The sequence below is a fragment of the Trachemys scripta genome, chromosome 8 (genome assembly GCF_013100865.1).
Source record: "Trachemys scripta elegans isolate TJP31775 chromosome 8, CAS_Tse_1.0, whole genome shotgun sequence".
Classification (NCBI taxonomy): domain Eukaryota; kingdom Metazoa; phylum Chordata; order Testudines; family Emydidae; genus Trachemys; species Trachemys scripta.
The window spans coordinates 72,191,072-72,214,763 of record NC_048305.1 but is presented as its reverse complement, the minus strand read 5'-3'; the positions used below and the strand labels follow the sequence as shown (position 1 = coordinate 72,214,763).

The following is a 23,692-nucleotide window of genomic DNA, read 5'->3' as shown; positions in this document are numbered from 1 at the left end:
TCTCTAGCATGTAAAAAAGCAAGAAGGAACTCTTTCATGTGTGTCTGTATACATATTGTAATCTGAATCAAGAAAATTGTATAAACCATATAAGAATTAATATTGTTATCTGATATCTTTGTACCTTCTGGACTGGAGGACAACATTATATTTCATAATTGAATGTATAGATTACGAAACATAGTAGTCATCAAAAAATTAGAATTGCAATTATGTGGAAACAAGAAACTGTACCTTTAGCAGCAGAGTAGATGTTGGATTTAAATGGATGAACTCCATTTGACAAAAGTGTAAACCATTACAAAAATCAATGTTTTCAGTTCCAGTGAGCTTGGAAACTGTTTTTAGATCTTGTTAAAATTATAGAACCCAATACCGTTTTACCTGGAATACTTTCATGTCTAAAATTTGGCAGCGTCACATAACTTAAAAGGATGGCAAGCTTCAAGATATTGATTCAACAAAGGCTTTAAACATCTACAATGTCATAAAAATGATCTGCAGCTATAAAACAGATAACATGATTATGCTACAATGCATTATAATTTCCCTCAGGCAGTAAGAAAAATGCAGGCTGTCTGTTAATGTTTTTTCTTGTATAAATTGAAAAATGAAAAATAAAATATGAAAAACAAACAAACCTTGAAGTTACCCATTGCCTGACAGGTTAGCTGTTTTATAGTGACCCAGTTAAAGAACCTTCCGATCTTAAACCAATTTTAATAATAATAAAGAGTTGAATGGTTATCCTTCTACTCAAACATAATTGGTAGTTCAAAATCTGAGCATACTGACAACTTGCTAGAGAACTTCAACTATCCCATTCCAGTTTTAGTTTGAGGACTGAGCCCAAATAACTTTGTTTTGAAACCTCTGATGGAATTGGCCATAATAAATGTCACGATATAAAGGTCAGATCTTAATCCCCTGCAATAGCTGTTGGTGAAAACATAATGACTTCTGTTTGAACTATATAGATCCCTGACAAGAATTCCACTTCTGAATGTATTTCAAATCTAGGGACATTTTCTCATCTGAAAGGTGCTGAATGTCAACAGATTTACTAATATGCTTATTATTTGTACTTCAGCGGTGGAAGAGAGTGAAACAATTTGATCCCTCTATAGCCCCCTATTCCTGGTTAGAAAGCAGATAAAATAAAACAAGATTTAACCCTGCTCGTATACCTGAACAGTCAGTGAAACCTGACAAGTCAACATTAAGTATTCAAAGTGGTATTGTGGCCTAAAGGGATCACATGCAGCCTGCACATGAGAAAGAAGGAATAGTTTGGTTCTGCTTGGATGTTTGTAAATTTAATTTGTTCAAAAACTCTGGAAGGGATTACTAGCTGGCATGAACTCCATTTCAGCTGGGAGGAAAAATGCAAGTAGGAGTGATATTGACAATATTGCTATACAAAATAGTTTTGCTGGTGAACAAATAAAAGGGGTAGGCACTGCTGGTTCAGTAATCACATATGCATTCTACTGGGTTCAGGGATAGGAGGACCTGAAGATATTGGACATTTCACAGTGCCATTACAGCAATTAAGAAACCTATATATATTACAAAATATTAACATTGATTTTAAAAATACTGTCGAGTATCTTTTCTCAAAGCATAAATATATATTTCTAAATACACAGAAATAATACTATTCATGACATGAAAATAAGTCTGATTTATTGTCCTTTTGTTGAATGAACATCTTTTAGGTCTTCTATTAATATTCTTTGGTGATTCCCCTCTACATAGCCACCTCTTATTGCTTCCTAAGACTCTATCTCTTTTTTACTATCTCTAGGCCTAGGAAGGGGACTGTGATTCCCTCCCCCCACAAAGGGAGAACATTTTTTAATTTTCAAGCAATTGATGGGGAATGTCTGAGGCATTTATTAATCACCTAAGGTAGGATGCATACTTAATAGGAGAAAAACAAGACTCTAGATTGACAAAGAAAAACTATTCAGAAACTACACAGATATAGATTTAGACAATTGAATATAGAATCAATGATGTTATTATTTATGGTTTACTATTTATATAAGGTTGGCCCTTTCAGCAGCACATCTAAAACCACTTTGGTGATATAAGGGAAAACACATTTAACTTGCAAAATGCTGGATACAAAATTTGCATTGAACAAAGTACATATTTAACACAAATTATTCAGAACTTTAATTTAAAATACAAGAGTGATGGGTTGGACCCCCATTCCGGGGTGCCACCTAATGTATTGGGGTCCCCCTGAGCCTGCCTGTTCCACTAGCCTGGGCTCCCTGACCATGTCCTGCTGTGCACACACACACACACAGGTAGGGACACACCCAGCTGTAGAATCACACACAGTCTGCAATCAGCTCAGTGTGTGAAGACTCAGCTTGGGGAATTGCCCAGCACTCTGGTGCACACACTGTCTGGAGTGTAAACCCAAAATTATATTGTCTTGCACTATATAGAGATCTACATAGCGTAAGCTCATGAAATTCGCTCCCTTCCTCAATGTGAATATGAACAGCTTCCCCACTCCCAGTTAAGATTTCCAAAAACTGGGTTTTAGAATAAACAAAAGAAAGTTTATTAACTACAAAAGGTAAATTTTAAGTGATTATAAGGGATAGCAAACAGAGCAAAGCAGATCACTGAGCAAATAAAACAAAACATGCAAACTAAGCTTAATAAACTACAGAAAACTGGCTACAAATAATAATGTCACCCTAAATGTTGTTTTAAGCAGGTTGCAGAATTTCTTTGTGGACAGACAGTTCTTGCTTGCAGCTTAAAACTCCAGGTACATTCTTCGCGGGGCAGACATCATTCCCAGCCTGGGCTGAGCCCTGCCCTACCCCAGTTTAGTTCCTTTGTTTCTTCAGGTGTTTTCAGCAGGCTTCCTTCTTGGGAGGGGAGGCAGTGGAGAAGAACCAAGATTAACTTATTCCCCAGCCTTATACAGGATTTACATATGGTGGAAATCCTTTGTTTCCTAGTTTGATCCCCACCCTCTTCCAATGGAAAAATACCAGCATTTCAAGATGGTATCCAGTACCATTTGATGTGATAACATGACCCTGCAGTGTCAAAGCAGCAGCCCAGGAAACGTCTCAGGAAGGAGGGAGATTAGTATCATCAAAGTCCTACTGTCCTTCCTAATGGCCCATCCAGGCTGTTTGCATACTGTCTGGTGGGCATTCCCCAGGTGAAAACACAGTTGTAATTATTACATAGTCAATATTTCTGACTTCAGATACAGAAATGATACATGCATACAAATTGGGTAATCACATTCAGTAAATCATAATCTTTCCAATGATACCTCACATGACCCATCTTGCATAAAACATATCTTAGTTATGCCATATTCATATCATAAGCATATCTCTATGAAGAATATGGGGCGTAGGGTCACAACAAGTAATTCTGGCATTCTGAATTCTTCCTGGCAGTTATGATACCATCTTGCTGAAAATGTTTCCAAAAGCTGATTCCACGATGTTCACAGCGGGAATTTGTGGTCTTAAATTAAACATGAAGGTCCCAGGTACCTGAGGAACACAAGGAGCCTATTGAAAATGAGTCTTTGCAAATGCACTGAATAGTTTGGACTGATGAAGAGTAAAGATCCACAGCTATGTGTTTTAAACTCATAAATCCTTTCTGCTGAATGCAGTTCTCTGTTTATGCTATCTACAGTATATCTGAATAACACAATCAGTCAGCCTACAAAGATAGAAGGATAGCAATCTTGCAGCATACTCCTCCCTCCTCTGGAGTCTGTAGAAGCTCTTCCCACAAACCCTGGCTGGGCCTGCATGAGTTGTGACGGAGCCAGGGAACTGCTGCTCTATGTAACCGGCTCCCATCTGAATCCAGAGGAAATACCAGTGGTAACATCAGCAAGATCTGTGAAGTTGATACTGCTCTAAATTCACTTTTACTCCTTATTCTGTGACCCCCTTTTTGAGGAATCACAGCAGGCCTGGAGCCAGCAATGGTAGCATGGCTTCTGGATTTTTATCAGTGATTAAAATGATGATTAAAATTCAAACAACTGTTTTAAGTACAGGGAGAGTACAATTTCCTCAAGTGAAGTAAAAGAATACCTTTTCCTCACAGAATGTACTTCAAATATAGATAAAATCTAGAAAGATAAACACTACCAGTCAGGAATTTTAAAATATAATGTCTTGCTAAACTTGATTAATGAGATAATAAAAAAGCTATAATACAAAAAAATCCAATTAAAATATCTTGTGAAATTTCTGTCAAACAGAAATAAAGAACCAAGGAGACCGGTAAAATGTTGAAAAATTGAAATGATACACATGATAGCTTTAGTATTTGAGACTACTTTATATCAGTTTTATACTCTCACTGATTGACTGTCCCCTAGTTTATTAGGCTTCTCAACTGCTGATGTGTTGTGCCTGGAATTCTTTATTTTTATTGTTTTTTTTATATTGTCTTACAGCATAATCTCTGAATATAAACAAATTAGAAATTATAGCACTACACTGCATGTAGGTACTTTCCCTGTACAGAAGACATACAGGATGTGGCACAGTATAATGTATTCTACACCAATGAAAAGAAAACCGAAGAAGAAAGAAAACTCACCTACCACTCATATTAAAGAGAAATGAACAGATGATAGTCTAGCTATAACTTGTCTTATCATTGATGCAGGAAGAATAAGGTTGAGAAAAATAAGATGGAATGTTCCAACATCTTGCTCACATTAGCTAGCTTTAATCAGTAGCTGGGTTGGGGGATGTTGGATAATAATATAAGGGAAGGAGCTCTTGGGGTCTGGGTAGGAGCAGAAGGGCAAAAGCCACAAGATGGGGAGCAGACTGGAAGGGGAGCAGACCTGGGGCAACTATACTCCCCTTCAGAACCTAGAACTGAACCCACGAGTCCTGACACTCTACATTTCTCTGCTGTCAGCAAACAGTTGTGAAACCCCCTGAAAAAAATGTGTCTCATCTCCTTCTAGTGGTTGTTCCACAAAGGACAACCACCTACTACTACTACCAGTTCTTTCTCTGTCTAGCTCAAAGAATCTATGCTGTGGGTATAAAAGTTTGAATTTTGTTCATGACCCAAGTTGAGGGTCAATATGTTTCCACGTGGTAGAATTTATGTGGGTTTTTTGTCCATTCATTTATTTTAAATAGGAAATTACATTAAAAACTACATTAAAACAACATGGTTAAGACTGCAATGTCAAGCAATCAAAAATCAGGAAATGCCAGAATTAAGGGTGAGTCTGCATTATGATAGTCTCCAATTATATGATGTCATACTATTTTTCCACAGACCCCTACCTCACTGAGTGAATGAGTATTATCCAATGTTTATTTTTATTCTTTTCATTCACTGTGTGGATCAAGATAATATTTAATACACAGTACTGAATATGGAATTATTAATTTCCTCATGGTCTTTCCTATGGTACTCTCCCCATCTGAGTGCATCACATATGAATAAATTATCTTCACAACACCTATCAGATCAGGTGGTATTATTATTCCCATTTTATAGCTGAGGCACAAGAATGTTAAGGCAAAAACGGTTAAAATTGTCTACTAATTTGGGGTGCACAACTTGAGATATCTAGGGCCTAATTTTTTAGAGTACTTCACCTTTTTATAGCACTTCATGTGTTCAAAACACAGTTTCAATCCATTCCACTTTTCAGTTGCAATTGTTAGTGCTCAGGACTTCTACAAACCTGACCCAAGTGTCTGGGCATCCAGAAAATGAGTCACATGCAATTAGTGGCTTGTGGCCAGCAGTGAAATTTGGTTTAAGTGCTTTTCCTTATAGGATCATAGAGGAACCCTGTGGCAAAGAGAGAGATAATCCAGTTCTACAGGGCAGCATTCAACTTCCTTAACCGTGAGACCATCCTTTCTTTTCCTGTGGTCCTCTGTCTTATTTATTTCAGTCCTTCTAACAAGTGCAACATGAGGCAGGCGTTCTATAGGCAACAGCCTCCTTCTCAATACAACCCTGATTCATTCCCAAAGCACCATCCAACCTGTGCATTGAGTGACACAAGGGACCTGTGGAAAAGCAGTATGTAATTAAAGACTATATCATAATGCATGCACAAAAGGCCCCTGAATTAAGGTTGCATATGTAACCTTAATACTGGCATTTTCTAATTTTTGAGGGCTGGACTTTGTAACCTTCCTGTTAAAATCCTTCTTTGGGTGTAAATATGGAGTTATACCTATCTCATAGAACTAGAAGGGACCTTGAAAGGTCATCATTGAGTCCAGTCCCCTGCCTTTACAGCAGGACTAAGTACTGTCCCTGACAGATTTTTGCCTTGATCTCTAAATGGCCCCCTCAAGGATTAAACTCACAACTGTAAGTTTAGCAGGCCAGTGCTTAAACCACTGAGCTACCCCTCACCCCACCACATAATAATATAATAACATGTATATAATAATGTAATACATTGTTATGTTGAAAGGTGGTGATGGCTGGCTGCTATCAAGCGAGTCTTTGATCCAAAGAACTCCTGACCTAAAGTCAGTGATTGTGCCGAGTACTCTCTTTCAGGCTCATTGGGAAGAGCAATTAAGTCCCTTCACATACAGCTTCAAACAACAGAGGGATTGCCCAAGGCACATGGCAGGTTAGAGCTAAACCATGTGGGATAAGGGTATTTTTTAAAATGGCAAACACAGGGACAAGAATATTGGCAATGGTTTTCCAACCTGTTTGAGTCAGTAGTGGTAGAAAGCCAGAGAAGCAGATGTGAGTGTGATGCTGAGATGAAAAAGAACTAGGGCTTCATAGACACAGAGCTCCCTGAGAAGCACACTTGGGGTTTGCTGAGCAAAGAAGATGCCTGCTGATGTTTGTTTCTACTGGTGATTTGGGAAATGTGTGTTCACATTTTTTGTAAATAAACAAAATCAAACCAACCTCCCCCGTCCCCCCGACTTGCAGCATCAATTTTTCCTCCTAATGGAAACAGCCCTAACAAGACCCCAAATATTAGCTAACTGCTTGGACCAAATGCAACATTAGCTCTATTTATCAATAAACTACAGAACGAACGTGGTGTTTTCAGCCTGTTTGCACATAAAAGCACGTGAGAAATGGCTGGCGCTAGTGAAGGGGAGGCAGTTCTACATGCTTGTCTGCAAGGCTTTACTAGCGAAACAAGGTGGGGGAAGGTAACATCTTTTATTCATTGGACCAACTTCTGAGGGTGAGACGAGCTTTCCAATTTACGCTGCGCTCTTCTTCAGTGACGCTTTATAGCAGCTTTTGGGCTTTTCCCTGCCCGTCGGTTGGCTTGGTGCCAGCCCTTGCAGAGATGCTTCAGGCTCATGACTCCTGGAGTGCCCAGACGCCAGAGGCTGGGAGCGGCCTAGCCCGCTGCTAGGGCGGCGGTCTGCTCCCCACCCACCCCTCGGGGAGCCCTGCCGCCTGCAGGCTCCCGGATTGCAGCCCAGCCCGGGCGGGAAAGCTACTTCGCTCCGCCTCCCACAGGCAGCTGCAGCGTGGGGAGCCGCCAGAGTGCAACGCGCGCACGCGGCAGGTTTGCCCGTCCCTGGGGCGGGTCTTCTCCCCCCGCCTTTCCGCGGAACGTCTCTTCCTCCCGTCCCCGTGCCCGGCTCCGCTCCCTGCCTCCAGCCGCTTCCAGTCCTGCGCACTGGGCGTGCGGCTGGCGGGGCGGGGCGGGGCGGGCTCCGGCAGCCAATCGCAGGGGCCGCCGGCCGGGCTGCAACAGAGGGATGGAGGCTGAGAGCAGGGTACCGGGGCCCCCGCTCTCCGGCTCCCCGCCTGGCGGCGGGGGAGGAGCCGCTGCTGCTGCTGAGCCCCGGCCGGGCCCCCCCGGCGCAGAGCGGGCCCCGCCGCCCCCCGCCTCCCCGGAGGAGCTGGCCTTTGACGACGACGAGGAAGACCTGGAGGTGTTCAGCAAGGTACGGCCCGGGGCCCCTCTCCCCGCCGGGCAGCCCCGCGCCCTCCTTCCCCCGCTGCACTTTGCCCCGGGCGCTGCCCCGTCTGTGGTGCCGCCAGGGCTTGTCTCCAGGGCGGCGGCGATGTGACTGGCAAGCGGGGCCCTGGAGCTGCCGCTGGCCGGGAGCTGCCCCCGGCTCGTCTCATCGCCCCCTGCACTTCGGGATGGGGCAGCCTGCCCAGTGCAGACACCCCGCAGCGGGGTCGGCCCTCCCCTCCCCTCACGTGACCCCCCCATCATCCTGTTGCGGGGCGGGGGGTCAGTGGCCCGGGAACCCCAATCTTGCACTTGTCGGCAGGTTCCTGTGGACGTGCAGTCGGAGCAACAATCCAGGTACAGTGACCTCTGTTACCTGGGCATGGTCCTGCAGGTTGTTCATTGCTCTAGGCAATGGCAATGAAGCTTGGCAGAGAAATGGCCCTCTTCCTCTTCAAAGCGTTGCACACACATTAACCTGAGACGTCACCATCTGCACTGTTTTAAAGAGCAGAAAATAGGGATTGTAACTGAGTAGAAAAAGGAAAGACAAGCAATTGAAGTGCACGTAGTGTTCTAATTCTTGTAGGCAGCTGTTGTTTTCCACTCATGTTTCAAACAACCATTTAGAAACAAGGAGTTAGGTGCCCGCTCCCCAGGAATTTGCATTTAATGGTTCTCTGGCATGCATAGAGGTGTTTGGTTTTTTCCCAATGGGGATTCACAATCCATTAAGTACTGTAATAGTTTTAGGATGCGTTTTTAAAGAAAAGTTGCTAACTTTTAAGTTTCTATTCAGTTTGTACCAGTAATAGAGGTTGGACAGCTTTAGGATCAAAGTATTCCCAGATGTTACACTTTTTGTAATAGGGGAACTATTATGGTAATTTTGGATATTGGACATCTGGGTTCTGACTCTCTCAGCAGTTTTTCCTCAGTAAACCATTATTGGCATTTGTCATTATTAAGCACCTAGGTAAAATTGTTTGGTAAATTTGTGGGTGCAAGTACAATTCTATTATTGTACAGGCAACTGACCTAGAACCCCAATCTTGCAGTGTAATGTGCACGGGTCAGTGCGAGTTTCCCTACACAGTCCTAAAGTGGGGGCAGAGGCCTGTCTGTATAGATCTTATTGCATTATCAAACCCCTAGTTATTATCTTTAATTAAGTACAGCCCTTAACATTTACAGTCATGTGTACCAATAAAATACATAACAAATATAATATCTAAATATTTAATCTACAGGCATGGTTTATATACAGTATATATTGAAATATGCTCACCAGTACACAAGTTTCAAACTTGAGTTTATTCAAAACAGTTTGAGTGTGTGTACCATTGTTGTGTATGTAAATCAAATTGAGAATAGGTATCATTTAAATTTACGTGTACTTTGATAGAGGAGGGGACAAAATGATTAGTGTCTGAAACTTGGTATAGACCCAGATTGTGCAAACATTCACACATATGATTAACCACATTCATGGAAGTAGTCTCTGAACTATCATGAATCTGGTGATTGTTTTCTTAACACCACAGCTCCTGAAGTCCAGAATCTCACTGTTTATTTAAAACAAGTTTCTAGCCCTCATGGTTGCAGGAAAAAAATGTGGAAACATGACTTGACAAAGTCCTGGCTGGGATGATTTAATTGGGATTGGTCCTGCTTTGAGCAGAGGGTTGGACTAGATCAGTGGTTTTCAAACAGCAGGTTTTCAAACAACAGTACTGGGTCGCGGCGGCTTTGGTCAGCGCTGCCGACTGGACGCTTAAAAGTGCCATCGACGGTGCTAGCTGTTCTGACACCGCGCTATGCCCTGGAAGCGGCCAGAAGCCAGACCTGCTGCTGGCTGTTGCACTCCAGAAGCCTCGGAGCTGGACCTGCTGCTGGCCGCTTTTGAGGCGCAGCATGGTCCGTGGTGCCAGGACAGGCATGAAGCCTGCCTTAGCACCCCCGTTGCACCACTGACCGGGAGCCGCCCAAGGTAAGCCCGTGCCCCAACCCTGCACCCAAACCCCTTGTCCCAGCCCAGAGCCCCCTCCCTCACCCTAAACCCCTCGTCCCCAGCTCTGTTGGATCATGGGCATCAACAATTTTCTTTAACTGGGTCGCCAGAAAAAAAGTTTGAAAACCACTGGATTGATGTGGATAGATGACCTCTTGAGGTCTCTTCCAACCTAATCTTCTATGATTCTGTTGTGGAAGCTTAGAAGCCAGAAAATAAAATGAACTCAGTTAAAAACAAACAAAAACTTTTAACCCATTCTGATAATTTTTTGAGGTCTGGCTCATAATATTTGAACTCTTGATGTTGGCAAGTGCACATTTAAGTGCTTGTAGACTTAGGGCCTAATTCCTTGGCTTTTGGGCCCTGATTTTGAATTTGGATTCATATGAGTTACACTCATAGACTAAGACCAGAGGGGACTTTCATGATCATCTAGTCTCACCCACTCCTATAACAGACCCATAGCCTCTGGAGGAGTTATTGAAGTCCTCAAATCATAATTTAAAAACTTCAAGTTACAGAGAATCCACCATTTACAGTAGTTTAAACTTGCAAGTGACCCATGCCCCATGCTGAAGAGGAAGGCAAGCGCCACCCCCTCCCCCCGTCTCTGCTAATATTTGAGGGGAAATTCCTTCCTGATGCCAAATATGGCGATCAGTTAGTTGACCTTTAATCCGCTTGGTGCTCACTCACATGGCTCCAGTTGTAAGACTAGGTAGGGCCTTGCAAAATTCTTTGATGCCTTACATTGGGTACATAACTTTTTTTCTTTTTAAAACAGATGACTAAAATAAGAAGCGATGATTCTTTTTTTTTTAATTAAAAATTGGATTCTTTTGATTTAAATTAGACTTTTTGGATTAAATTATAATTTTCTTTTTTTAAATAAACCTGTTTAAAATAAAATCTGAATTTAATACAAAATATGTTAAGGCCTGCATAAAAAGTATATATGCTGAATCCATGAGCCTCTGTCAAAAACTTAGATGTTTATCCCTGATTCTAACTTCTGAGGTCAAGCTTTATAAATATGGCACAATAAGTCAGTCTGAGTAATTTAGGAGATTGTGTCATTTTCAAGATTTAGGCAAGACCAGAAACTTAAGCTCTTGTCACTTTTACTTAGACATTTTTGAAAACTTTCCCAGACTGACCTGAAATAATCAGTTTACTTCACTGACTACAGTTAATCCCTCTGTTTAATAAATCATTTAATTGTAAGTGAAACATTTTTTGATACAAAAACTTCTCTTAATAAAATGTTTAAGGTTGTTTTGTTTAATACAAATAAATTTTATATATTATTTTGTGTGTTTCCTTAAATTCCAGTTACCATCTTTATGCAGCTTGATCCAAATATGAGCAAAAAGTAAATTATCTAGTAAATAAGCAATATATCATTCAGTGTTTCCTAACATAATAAAATGTACAATTAATAAGAATCTGAAGATATTAGGCCATATAATTCCTTAAATAAATGTATACAATTATAGTGTACCCTCCTAGGTAGCAAAAAGATTTACCAAATCTAGTTTAAAGGCTCTCTCTTGTTGTAAATCAACATATTAGAATGGTTGTATCAATCAATGAGAATGCACCTTTCTTTAGAAAATAACTGAAATACAAAAGGAAAAGTTGATTTAAAATCAGTGATTTTTAAATTGAGGCTTTCCACTTGGTGATTTAAATCACCTCAGTCCATTCTGAATATCACGATAAAGAATGGATTAATTCATTTTCGCCTTGACTGATAAATTTTATTGTAGTTTTTCAAAGCTATCCAGTGCTTGTTCTAAAGTGTAGAATAATACATAAATCTAGAGGAAATAATCAGTGTGTGCACAGACATGTGTTGGGAAGTACAAATAGGCTACCCCTCCATCTCATTAAGTGATTTTTCTTTAACCTGGTATTCTTTAAGTCTTCCAAGATTGCATCTGCTATATGAAGATCTGTAAGTTGGTGCATTAAATATGATTCAGTTATGGTAATAATTTTTTTATATCTGATTTGATAAAAGCAAGATCTGTCATTATTACCTTCTCTTTTCGAGCAAACCCTCAAACTTGGTAAAGAATAGAGCATGCACTGAGCCAGTATTGTTATGGCAAACAGGCTCCAAAAATAGCATATGGGGTGATAACCACCTACCCTTTGAGGCTTCTTAAGTAAACCCAATAGATTGCTAACTCTCTGAAATGAAACAATAGAATATCTAATAGTACAGTGGTAGGAGCAGCAAATATTTCATCCTGAAGAAGAGCTCGGTGTGGCTCGAAAGCTTGTCTCTTTCAGAAGTTGGTCCAATAAAAGAGATTACCTAACCCACCTTGTCTCTCTAATTAAGTGCAAACTCATTTGGCATTGATGTCGCATGTACTTCTATAGCATGTGGACTGTAATTCAACATTTATTTACTTGAGCACACATTTCTAGTGTTTCTGTAAACAGTTAGGCACGGGTCACAGTGGACTGGGAAGAAATTGATATATTAGAAGGGTAACTGTAGAGACTTCACATTTACTATGGAACAGTTATGTGTTTGATAGTACTGAAGGAAAAATCTTGATATTAATAAAGTAAGGCCAGAAGGGACCATTAAATCATCTAGTCTCATTTCCTGTATGCCACACAATACTGTGTACCTCTGTAGTGAGCCCAATAGTTGTTATATTACAGCATATCTTCCAGAAAGATGTCCAATCCTGATTTGACGACATCAAGAAATGGAGAATCCATTTGAACAATTTAGTGCAAAAGAATGTCAAAACATAACTTAAAGAGTTATTTGACTTTTATTTGTGTGATCTTGGCTTTTGGCTTTACTGGTCTAAGCTAGGAAATTTATTCAGGAAGTAATACTCATTTGCCTCTGAGTATGTCTACCCAGGGATAAAAAAAACCATGGCTGGCCCAGGTCAGCTGACTCAGGCTGGTGGCGTTTGGGCTCTGGAGCTGAAGGATTGCTGTGTAGATGTCCGAGTTCTAAGACCCTATGAGGGTGAGGAATCCCAGAGTTCGGGCTCCAGCCCAATCCCGAATGTTGTAATTTTTAGCTCTGCAGTCTGAGCCCTGCGAGCCCAAGTCAGCTGGCCCAGTCCAGCCACAGCCATGCCATAGGGCTTTTATCCCTGGGTAGATATACCCTATACCTGCTGGTCCATTGTAATTAGTTCAGTTATGGTGCTGCTTGCTTATCAAAGGGATAAGGTACCTTATATCAAAAACTTGTTATAAAACATGGATTGCAATCAATATTTAAGGATAGCTATAAAAACTTTATAATTATTAAGAATCCAAGTGGCAGAAATGTATTCCCTAATTATATCAAAGAGAAAATGTAATGGGTGTTAAAAGGTATGCAAAGTGGTAAATTATTTCCATAAACAAAACAAACATTTCACACTGTGTTTGGACGCATAGCATCCCTTTTCTGTCTTGAACATTTGCACTTACTGCTTTTGTTTATAGGCGAGGAAGACAGTTTACTTAAGATGCAGATTTGGGATCCAATTTTCTATGGTAGTGAAAGTCTCCTGCAAGGTTTTTAATACTCTCAACTTCTTCTGTAGCCAGGAGGTGTTGTGCACACACAGTTCTTTGCAGGATCAGGCCCTTTTACTTGATTCCCAAATCAACTTGCTTTCTTGTTTCCAGTCTCTCAGACTACCTACCTTGTTAACTAGCTGGTCCCTTGTAGTTGTTATATCCTACTGTTAAAGGGGTAGGTATGAGGCAAATTTTGGTTTCAGATTTAACTTATGGAAAACTTACTGTTCCAAACTCTATAAAATGTTCCCAATAAAAATAACTAGATGTGAAGTAGCTGTAATTTTTTTGCTTTACATATAGTCTTCTGTGGAATTTGTAGCTTAAACAATGTTGTATTGTGCTGGTACATGAGTATCTAAAAGTGAAATTGACTTCATTTTTAATTTAATTCAGTTTAGGCAATGAAAATAGGCCAAATAGCTAAATGGTGAAAAATAAGATTCTTAATTGTCAACTTTAATCTAAAGGTATTACTCAGAATATAAACACAAAGCATTTATTTTGTAAAAAACCACATGGATGTTTAGCCTGACACTGTCCATGTCACAGGGAGTCTCTGTCACTACACAGTGTTTGACTGCTTGACCAGTTCATGTAGTCCCACACACACCAGGTTGTTACCTTTTCACCACTTGTGTATTTATTCTTTCCTTGCAAAATATCACAGTATAAGGCAGGCTTAGAGCAAGATGGGGCGTCCCCACAGTCCTCACTCCTCAGCCCAGGCTCACCCTCTGAGCTTTCCTTCTGAGCTTCCCCTTACATCCTTTCAATTACATCATTAGCCCAGTAACTACCACCCAGGTGCTCATAATTCCCAACAGAAAGTAGTTAATTGCTCATAGCTGAGCCTGTGGCCTTCATGCTGGAGAGCATCAGCAAACAGGGTGCTACTAATCATGCCATGACTCAGTCCCTTTAATATAGAGACCTTGACCAGTATCTGGAGGGAAAATATTAAAGGCCAGCACCCAGTGTTGTCAGCCTGATTGGGCATTGTGTAATATTCAAGGTGTAGGACCTGTTCCTTTTTATGTTAACCTCTGTTACAATGGTTAAAAGAATGCTGAAACTTGTTCCATCTTGTAAGGTAAAGTCAAATCAAAGTGTTGTCTTCAGTTTCCCTTCATCCTCTGCTTTCTTGAATTTCATGATACACATGATACCTCATACTATCAGTTGTGTCCCATGTTATAATGGGATGACATAGTTTTGACCAGAGCTGCCAGGACTTTGGTTATTGACCAACTCAAATTCTTGACCATGTTCTCCTCTCAAAACTTCACTATGCCTAGCCAGGTCTACCCCTTTGGAGAAATCCTCTCTCAGATAGCCACAGTATCTGTGAGAGCTTGGAAAATCTATTCGGTCTGACTGTTCTGGGGAGTGATCTATTTTATCAAATAGTCTGAAATTTACATTAAGACAGGAATACTGTTATGTATTGAAACTTGCACTACACCTCACCAGTTGTTGGAACAGTCATCTGTAAACTGAACCCAACAGGTTAATTTTCCACCTGAGTTCTTGGCAGATCCTCAACTGGTGTAAGCTGCCAGAAATCTGCTGAAGTCCATCGAGCTTTCGTGACAATTTAAACCTGTTGAAGGTCTACCCCTACGTATATGTTCAAGATTTTTCTTTAGGAGTTTGATACTCTTCATGTAAATACACAATGTGGAACTGAGTAACCTTGTCTATCTGAGGTGATTTTGTGAAAGGTATATGTTGGAAATGCAAAGAAATTAAGGATTCTTACTTGGAATTCAGAAAAACATCTACCTCTGAAAATTTTTGCAAAACTTTTATCTGTGACAACTATCAGGTTAAATGGCTGTAATAAGAAGCATCAATGAGTTTTTAGAATTGGATGTCCTGGTAAAAATTATTTACAAAAAATATAGTTTTTTTCAAATGTTATACACTCAGTTTGTAATCTTAAGGAAATAATAAAGCAAGACATCTCTGAGCAGTTAACTCGCATAGACATTGAATTTGTCAATAGGCATATATTTGGCTGTGATGTTAGTTTTATGAATGCATAAAACTTCTCCTTACTGACATTCAATTCTTTCTTAATATAAATTGCTTGTTAATTTGGTGGCTTTTTAAAGGGACCGACTTGAAACAGTATTCTTCTAAGTGTCCCCTCCTGCAGGAAGCTGTGAACAAATAAAATCTTGATGGAATTCCACATAGAAACCACCATGTCTAAAACCTACAAACATTTATATTCTTGAAAAAATACCAATAGTCATTGTGCTACTTTAACAATCTAAATAGTGAGATAAGCCTTGAGAAAAAGTGGCAAAGAAATGACAGGGCTTTTGGAGAGAAAATGTATCTTTAAGTTAGATATAGGTTAACTTTACAAATAAGAAGAATATCATGCCTCACATCATCAGTTAACCTGAATAATCAGTGAAACTAACAAGTCATGATGTGACCAGTATTTTACATAGCATTTATGCCATTTAGGCCCCACTTGTACAAATGGATCCACTGGTGCAAACCCTATTTATTGGGACATATGGGTCTTCACTGGTACATATATTTGTCAGATGTGGGTCTTTTAATCAGTATTCTTTTCTTTGTACAGCAACAAAGAAGAAAACATTATAAAAGAGAAAGTATTGCAAAGTCACAAATTGGCAACATTCAGCTCAGTTTCTGAAGTTGACTAAGCTTCAAACTGACATACAAAGTACATTCATTTTCTGTTTATGCAACTTGCTTCTCCAGTTTGTTTTTGATTACTTGGGGTGGATCAAATGCAAAATGTGGTATGATCACTAATTCACATGCAGCTTGAAAAACCTGTATGCACGCACTCACTCCTCTACAAAGAACAGTATTTCATTTGTAGCTATATCTTCATCGATGTGGGTATTAAAATGCTCTTTTCTCTCACGTTCTATTTTTATATACTTAGTGCACAGGAACTGATTTTCCCCTCCATTTCATGCTCAGCAACTGCTTCTTTCTTCACCCCTAAAGGCCAGAAGCACCAACCCCTTACCCATACGTCATGAAAAAAACTAGTGTTCGTTGCTTCTTACCAAAAATTATGGCTTCAGTAATTGCTCATTGTAACCATGCCTCAGTGGGTCACAACTGAGGATGCCAAATTCAGGACAAACTGCTGAGAAGTAGGGCAGATACACCCCAAGACTAGTGGCTAATCCCCCATAGGATATACCAAATCAGCAACAGAAGTAAACTTCTGTTTCACCACATTGGCTAACAAGAGTCATAAAGGCAGTTTCCTTTCATTCCAGTCATTGTATTACCACCAAAAACACTAGACTTAGAGATGAGTGGTTCTTTAAAACCAATCTCTTCAAATAAAAGGTTCTTCTGATCCCAAATGACCAGGCATACATCCGGGTCAATATATAACTTAGATCTTACCCCAAAATCACGCTGATGCCAATCCTTTAGTATCTAAAATCTAAAGGTTTATTTATAAAAAGAAAGAAAGGTGAGAGTTAAAATTGTTTAAAGGAATCAAATACATACAATAATTGCAGTTCTCGGTTCAGGCGTGCAGCAATGATGGAATAAACTGTTGGCTTAAGTCAGGTCTATGGCTGCTTCCAAATCATTGGAAGGGCCTCAATTCCTTGGTTAGAATGCTCCCATTAGTATAAGTTCATAGTCCAGAAGCTGGAGCAGAAAAGAGGCAAAATGGAGGGGTTTCCAGGACTTTTTATATCTTCTGCCATGTGGAAGGAAACCCATTGTTTTGAATAAAGCCCTCAGTACAACTAGTGGAAAATTACAGATGACAAGATGGGAGTTTGGAGTCACATGTGCAAATCACCTGTGCATGCCTGATTTCATTTAATCATTGCAGGAAGCCATTACCTATATTTCAGATGCAATGTCCACTCAGTGTAGATGGGTGTCTCCCATGGTCCATTGTGAGTTACGTGCCCTTTTGATGGGTTACTCAATTTGAATAGTCCCTCCAAAATGTGCTGGCTAACTGCCTTATGGGCGTTACCCCAGGAGCAAACATTTGAAATGCAGGTATATAGCCAATTCTCATCACTTCAAATGCAAAAATGATACATGTATACAAATAGGATAATTATATTCAGCAAATCATAACCTTTCCACAGATATCTTACATGCCACATTTTGTACAAGATTTGTTGCAAATATAGAACAGTGGTTGCAATAATGATCGATATGGTCATATTTTAATCAGATAACGTCACACCCTTAAAACCATAAAGGCCCAGGCCAATGTTTACTTTTCCTTATGAATCCTGCCCCCAACCTCCCTAGTACTGCTTTACCTTAATTTTTCTCCTTATTGACAATATCTTCCTGAACTTGTTTCCCATATGCTCTATATAAATCCTATACCTGGCTACTGAAAACTTCCAAATCTCCAAAACATCTGCTATGGACAAAGCCAGGTATTTGAGTAGCCCGTCACTAGCACTCCTTTTTAGTATAACAGTTGGTCAGGCCACTGACAATGGTTTCTTTCTTGCTGCTCTAGTCTCAAGCACTTAATCTGCAGAGGCCTCTAATAGCAGCTTCTTTTCCCTCCACATCTGCAAGCATGTCACGTGAGGCAGACTGCAAGCTCCAGATGCTTGGCTCTGATTGCAGCTCCTGTTGGAAGCACATCTGCTGTGTGTCCAACATGTTGTAATATTTGGGTGATGGCAGAACGTGAATTTCAAGAGACTTTAGAGAGTCAACTGAAACAAAAACCTTTAGGAGGACGAAATAAGAAAACTACAAATTTGCCTACCAAAACTGACAATGACCTTTAACATTACAACAACCCTACAATAATAAATCTAAGATACTGTTTGTTTCATAATCGTGGATAACTTTGTCTTCCCTTCACCCTTCTTGTTTTCCTGTGAGTCAGAGTTTTCACATGTGTAATATACTCTGGTTTCTCTTCAAATCGTATAATTCCTTCTAGATTCCTACAGCAGAATTGTTGCGTGCTTGAGTAGTCTGCCTGTGTTCTTTTATAAGTAGGCTGAGTGATGACAATGTAACTTGCCAACCAAAACACAGCTGGCTGGTCTAATTTTAGGACCACAAACTGAACATCCCTCTCAACTACGTGGTTACTCAAATCCTTTCTGTGGTGATGTGCTCTTCTCCCCTCCCCAGAAGGCTTGTACACCTCTACCTTGATATAACGCTGTCCTTGGGAGCCAAAAAATCTTAACGCATTATAGGTGAAACCACGTTATATCGAACTTGCTTTGATCCACCGGAGTGCGCAGCCGCGCCCCCCCTCCCTACCCCTGGAGCACTGCTTTACCGCGTTATATCCGAATTCGTGTTATATTGGGTCGCGTTATATCGGGGTAGAGGCCGTTTTGTGTTAGTGTCCTGACCTAGCATATTTTGAAATGGCTTTCATTCTGCATGTAAGTTACCATACTTAGCCAAATGGAGTTATGCAACTATAAAAGCACAACTCTTACGTCTTCCCCCACACTTCCAACCAATGCTGATTAGGTGCCAGAGTAAATAGAATGCTTTTGAAGGCAGTATGATCTTCAGTGGAGTAGAAATGTCTGGAGAGAGACTAGGTGAAGTCAGTAAAATCACTGTACTGGACACACACTTAAACTCGTACTCAGTAATTAATAGCTACTGAAGGTCTTAAGGTAACTTTATTCTTCTGTAATCTTCCGTCTCACTATTATTTACTTATTAAAAAAACTGCTTCCAAAAGGAGGGAGGAATCTTGGCACATTAGCTATAGAAGTGAGTAATTCTTGGAATAATACAGGGGATGCTAGTATAGTGGCTGGCCAACAATATATGCTTGCTACTTCAGCAATTTCTTCTCAACACCCCTCCCCCCTCTTTTTTTTTTTTGTTTGTTTTTGTTTTAATTGATGGACTCTGAGGAGGGCTGTTCTCCTGACTTGCTATTGTTAAGCAGCATGTTTGAAAGGGAAATAGTCACTATGGGGCTGGTCATTCCATAGCACTGTTGGCTGAACAAACAACTGGGATTTCATATACACCTCTACTCCGATATAACGCTGTCCTTGGGAGCCAACAAATCTTTACCGCATTATAGGTGAAATGGTGTTATATCAAACTTGATTTGATCTGCCCCCCTGGAGCGCTGCTTTACCGTATTGTATCCGAATTCGTGTTCTATCGGGTGGTGTTATAATGGGGTAGAGGTGTACTGTTTTGAAATTGGCCATGCCTATAGGAAAAAGGCTGTAAAACATTTACTATGTAAATAAGTGGTTTTGCACTCTTGAGCAGTAGTTTGCTTTTTCTGTGTCATTTTAAACAGCTAATTATAAGTAAAGGGATATATTATTTATTTATGTTGTGGTGATGTCGGATGGCCCAATCAGTAGAGCTCTGTGCGGATACAAAATTTGTATCTGCATCCAATTCGCAAACATGATCTGCGATATCCGCATCAGTGGATGTGGATATCTGTGGATATAAAGCGGATATCCACAGATTTGGGGCTCTAACAATCAGGTTTAGAGCCATGTTTTGCTAATAGAGAGTGTTGCAGACTTGGCTGAGTCCCTCTAGTGGACTATCACCAGTCTGTTGTAATTGGACCCAACCTTTGGATCCCATGTGCTTCCAAGCCAGCTGGGTCTGGGCAGACTCCAGGCACCGTATGTCACTGTCTGTCATCTTTCCTTGGGATGTGGGACTCCATAGTCCTACTGCCCTGGGCCCCGAATCCAGTGCCAGGACTTCCCATCCCTGCCCAGTCACTTATGCATGCTCCCCTAGCACCTAGCTGTGGGTGCTCTGGCTTACAGTTTAACCCTTCAGGAACCATGTGGCAGTTAAAGCAAGGAACATGGGCTTTGCAACAGGAGTTTCTTAACCACAGTAACATTTACTCCTAAAGCATACAAGAGTTACAGATTTTTAGGAAAAAACAAAAATGTATATGTTATCTTCCCCCACCTCTGTGTTCACCCCTTCTGGTGAGGCCTAGGCCACTCATTGTGTCATAAGGTAGGTATCTCTGCCTTCTGCAGGCCTTTCGCTGCCTGGGGATGGTTGGCTTGAGGAGAGAGGGAGCTGAGAGCAGATCCTGATCTTAAACAAGGTTTCTGCCCTCTCTGTCAGGTGATGAACTGATCAACAGCAGAACTCCCGTTGGGTGGTTAGTAAGTCCCAGCCATTCTGGAGTTCAAATTGGGAAAACCTGGCTCGTCTCTATAGCAAAACCCTTGTGGGGCTGGACCCTTTACTTGGAAGACTATCACAGTTGATGACTCTTGTGTTAGCTTTTCAGGGAGGTGTCCAGTGTTGCAATAAGCTGCCATTGGTCTGTCCTCTAGGCAGCTACGGTTATATACTCAAAATGAGAATTTGAAAGTCCCAGTTTGATACTGACATACACCAATCCATCAAATATGGTTCCTGTCCTGAAGAGTGAGAGGTTCCTAAGAAGGGGAAAATACTGACCCGCTGAGCTGGATTGAGCTTATATCTATCAAGAACAAGTTTGATTTGTGCTGGATTGTCCCAAGAGAATGTGAATAAAGCTGCCAACTGCCTAAAGCTGGGGGAGGAAGAATCTAGCTTTGTAGTGAGACCCTTGTAGGACTGTGATTGGCCAACTTATTTGATTTTTATTTATCTGGTTCTGATATTATGCCTGTAAAATCAAAGCCTGGCAACTTTAAAATGCTGCAGCTCGTTAAATCTATCAACTGTGACTTAGCCATTGTGTGAAATTTGTTCTTCCCCCTGATGGTGATGGAACAAATGACTTCACTGCACGTTAAGTGGTGGGGGCCGTTGTCTGGCTTTTAGGAAAAGGTGTGTGGCCCCTTTAAGGTCTGGATGGCCAGAATGACTTGCTGCAGCAAGAGGATGGGGTCCACCTGTCAGACTTAGGAGCTGATGCATTTTTGGCTGATATCAAAGAGGGTATTGATACATGGGGGGAGGCTGCCAAGCTAATTGCTGGCGCTTCCTTGTGGTGGATGTCCAGTGCAGGTTTTCCATAGGGAAGGGATAAAGTGATCAGATGGAATGAACTGGGAAAGAATTTAAGGGAGGCATTCTTTAAAGGAATTGAAATGGGGCGGGGTGTGTGTGTTCAGGGCTCCTATGACTGGTACAGTGGGGAACTAATCCCCCTCTTTTTAGCCCCCCTTAACCATCATTTCAGGGGTGGGAGTGGCGAGGTCCCAGTAGCGGGTAGGTTGGGGACTAGGATGAATAAAGGAGGAGGGCTGGCACCACCCCCGCCCCCTCCCCCAGTATATATAAATGATTCTAGAACAGTGGTTCCCAAACTTTAACAACCTGTGAACCCCTTTCACTAAAATGTCAAGTCTCATGCCCCCCCGCCCCAAAATATTTCCAGATATTTTCTCCTTTACCTGAGTATAAATTATAAAAGCAGTGATCTTGGAAATATAAAATTTGTTTTTATGACATGCTTATTACACACTGTTTATTATTAATTATTATTTATCATTACAGTACTTTTATTACATTATGAAAACGGCAACACTCTTCCAAGATCTCACTTTCGTAGCTTGTATCACTTTGAATAAGCCTGTTATAAGACAAGGCTCCTATGTTTCATCAAGGAGTATCAGATGTGAAACAAGCATGAAGGTATTTAAGAAGCCAACTTAAAGAGTTCTTCCTACTCAAGTATTTAAGTCTTGAGCAATCCAGGCAAACAACGCACGTTACAGCAAAGCTTAAACTTGTTCTTCATAATAATTTTAAAAATAATACTAGCTGCCTATTTAATTTTAAAAACAGCAAAAAATATCCACCTCCCTTTTCATTTCTTATAAGGAGTCTTGAAGTTTAAATCTTAGTGTGATAGATATGCTTGCTTTGATCTGCTTAGCTCTTGGAAGTCCAGGGGCTCCGGGCTGCTGGCCCCATGGTGACTGGGGTTCCTAGGGACAGCTCTGTCTGCCATTAGGGAATTTTTTCCCGAGAACCCCCTGTAACATGTCACGAACCCCAGTTTGGGAACCACTGTTCTAGAATTACCTGCACTGTATGCTGCTATCTGCTGGTTATTTCCTGACATTTAAGAATAAAGTTGTGGCCTAATTAATCCACATCTTATTGTCTCCTGTTTGTCTTCCAGCATAGCCGGACAATGGAAGTGGTAAATGTGATTTTTATACCCTTCTCACTTACTGAAGAAAGCTGCTCAGTGTACATCTAACTTCAAAAATATGGACTAGATGCTTTCCTTTTGCTATAAGAGCCTCATAAACCTTAATGGTTTGCTTAAGCATTGAATGAGGGTGGGGTTTGTTGTATCAGTCTTGTCTGATCTCTTAACATAAGTGTGGTCTCATGTGTAGCTCGTACTTCGATGGAAGGGATATTTAATAGGTGTGCTCCTTTCTCTGAATCGTTATTAAACTGATGCCCCAGTATTGTATTGGAGGTCATTTTGTGACTGGAGGTGCTGTCTTTCAGATGAGGCTTAAAACTAAGGTCCTAGTTTCCCCGCTCCAGGCCAATGGGGGCTGCAGGAAGCAGCATCCAGTACATCCCTTGGCCCGTGCTGCTTCCCGCAGCCCCTATTGGCCTGGAGCGGGGAACCGCGGCCAGTGGGAGCCACAATCGGCTGAACCTGCAGACACAGCAGGTAAACAAACCGGCCGGCCTGCCAGGGGCTTTCCCTGAACAAGCGGCGGCCCAACTTTGAGAACCACTGTTGTACAGTACAGTGGGTGCTTGGTTTAATTAGTTTGGGCATTTGTAGGTGACTTCTGTTTTCAGCTATCCATAATGTTGTCATCAAATATAGTGTTCTGCTTTTCTCTCATCAGTCTTGTTCTTGGTTTTTTTTTTTTTTTTTTTTTTTAACCACTTATTGAATTGAGCACTGAAAAGGATAAGAGGATGACAAGGCTGTTTGTGGAATATTTTCGCAGTTTTATCTGCTATCTCTTTTACCATCTTAACCGTTCACTTCAGAGCAGTGGTGGGCAACCACATTGGCCAGGAACGGCGAACCACGGCCACTGGGAGCTGCGAGTGGCGGTTTCTGCGAACGGGCAATGTAAACAAACTGTCTCTCAGTCTGCCAGCGGATTACCCTGACGGGCCTTGTGCGGGCCGCCAGTTGCCCACCACTGCTTCAGAGCTATTGTTTTGATGTCTGAATCCTCCACCCT

The 23,692-nt window shown here is 41.0% G+C and overlaps 1 protein-coding gene across 2 annotated transcripts in view; it reads left to right on the top strand.

The window, feature by feature from the left end:
- Positions 1 to 7,725: 7,725 nt before the first annotated feature.
- The window catches only part of SNX7 (sorting nexin 7), a 53,044-nt gene continuing 37,077 nt past the window's right edge, over positions 7,726 to 23,692 (top strand). The window contains exon 1 of one of the 2 annotated variants that reach the window (XM_034779454.1): positions 7,726 to 7,949. In XM_034779454.1, coding sequence (XP_034635345.1) covers positions 7,761 to 7,949 — 189 coding nt within the window. In that variant the 5' untranslated portion in view covers positions 7,726 to 7,760. The remainder of the gene's footprint in view (positions 7,950 to 23,692) is intronic. The other variant, XM_034779455.1, reaches the window with a different exon arrangement.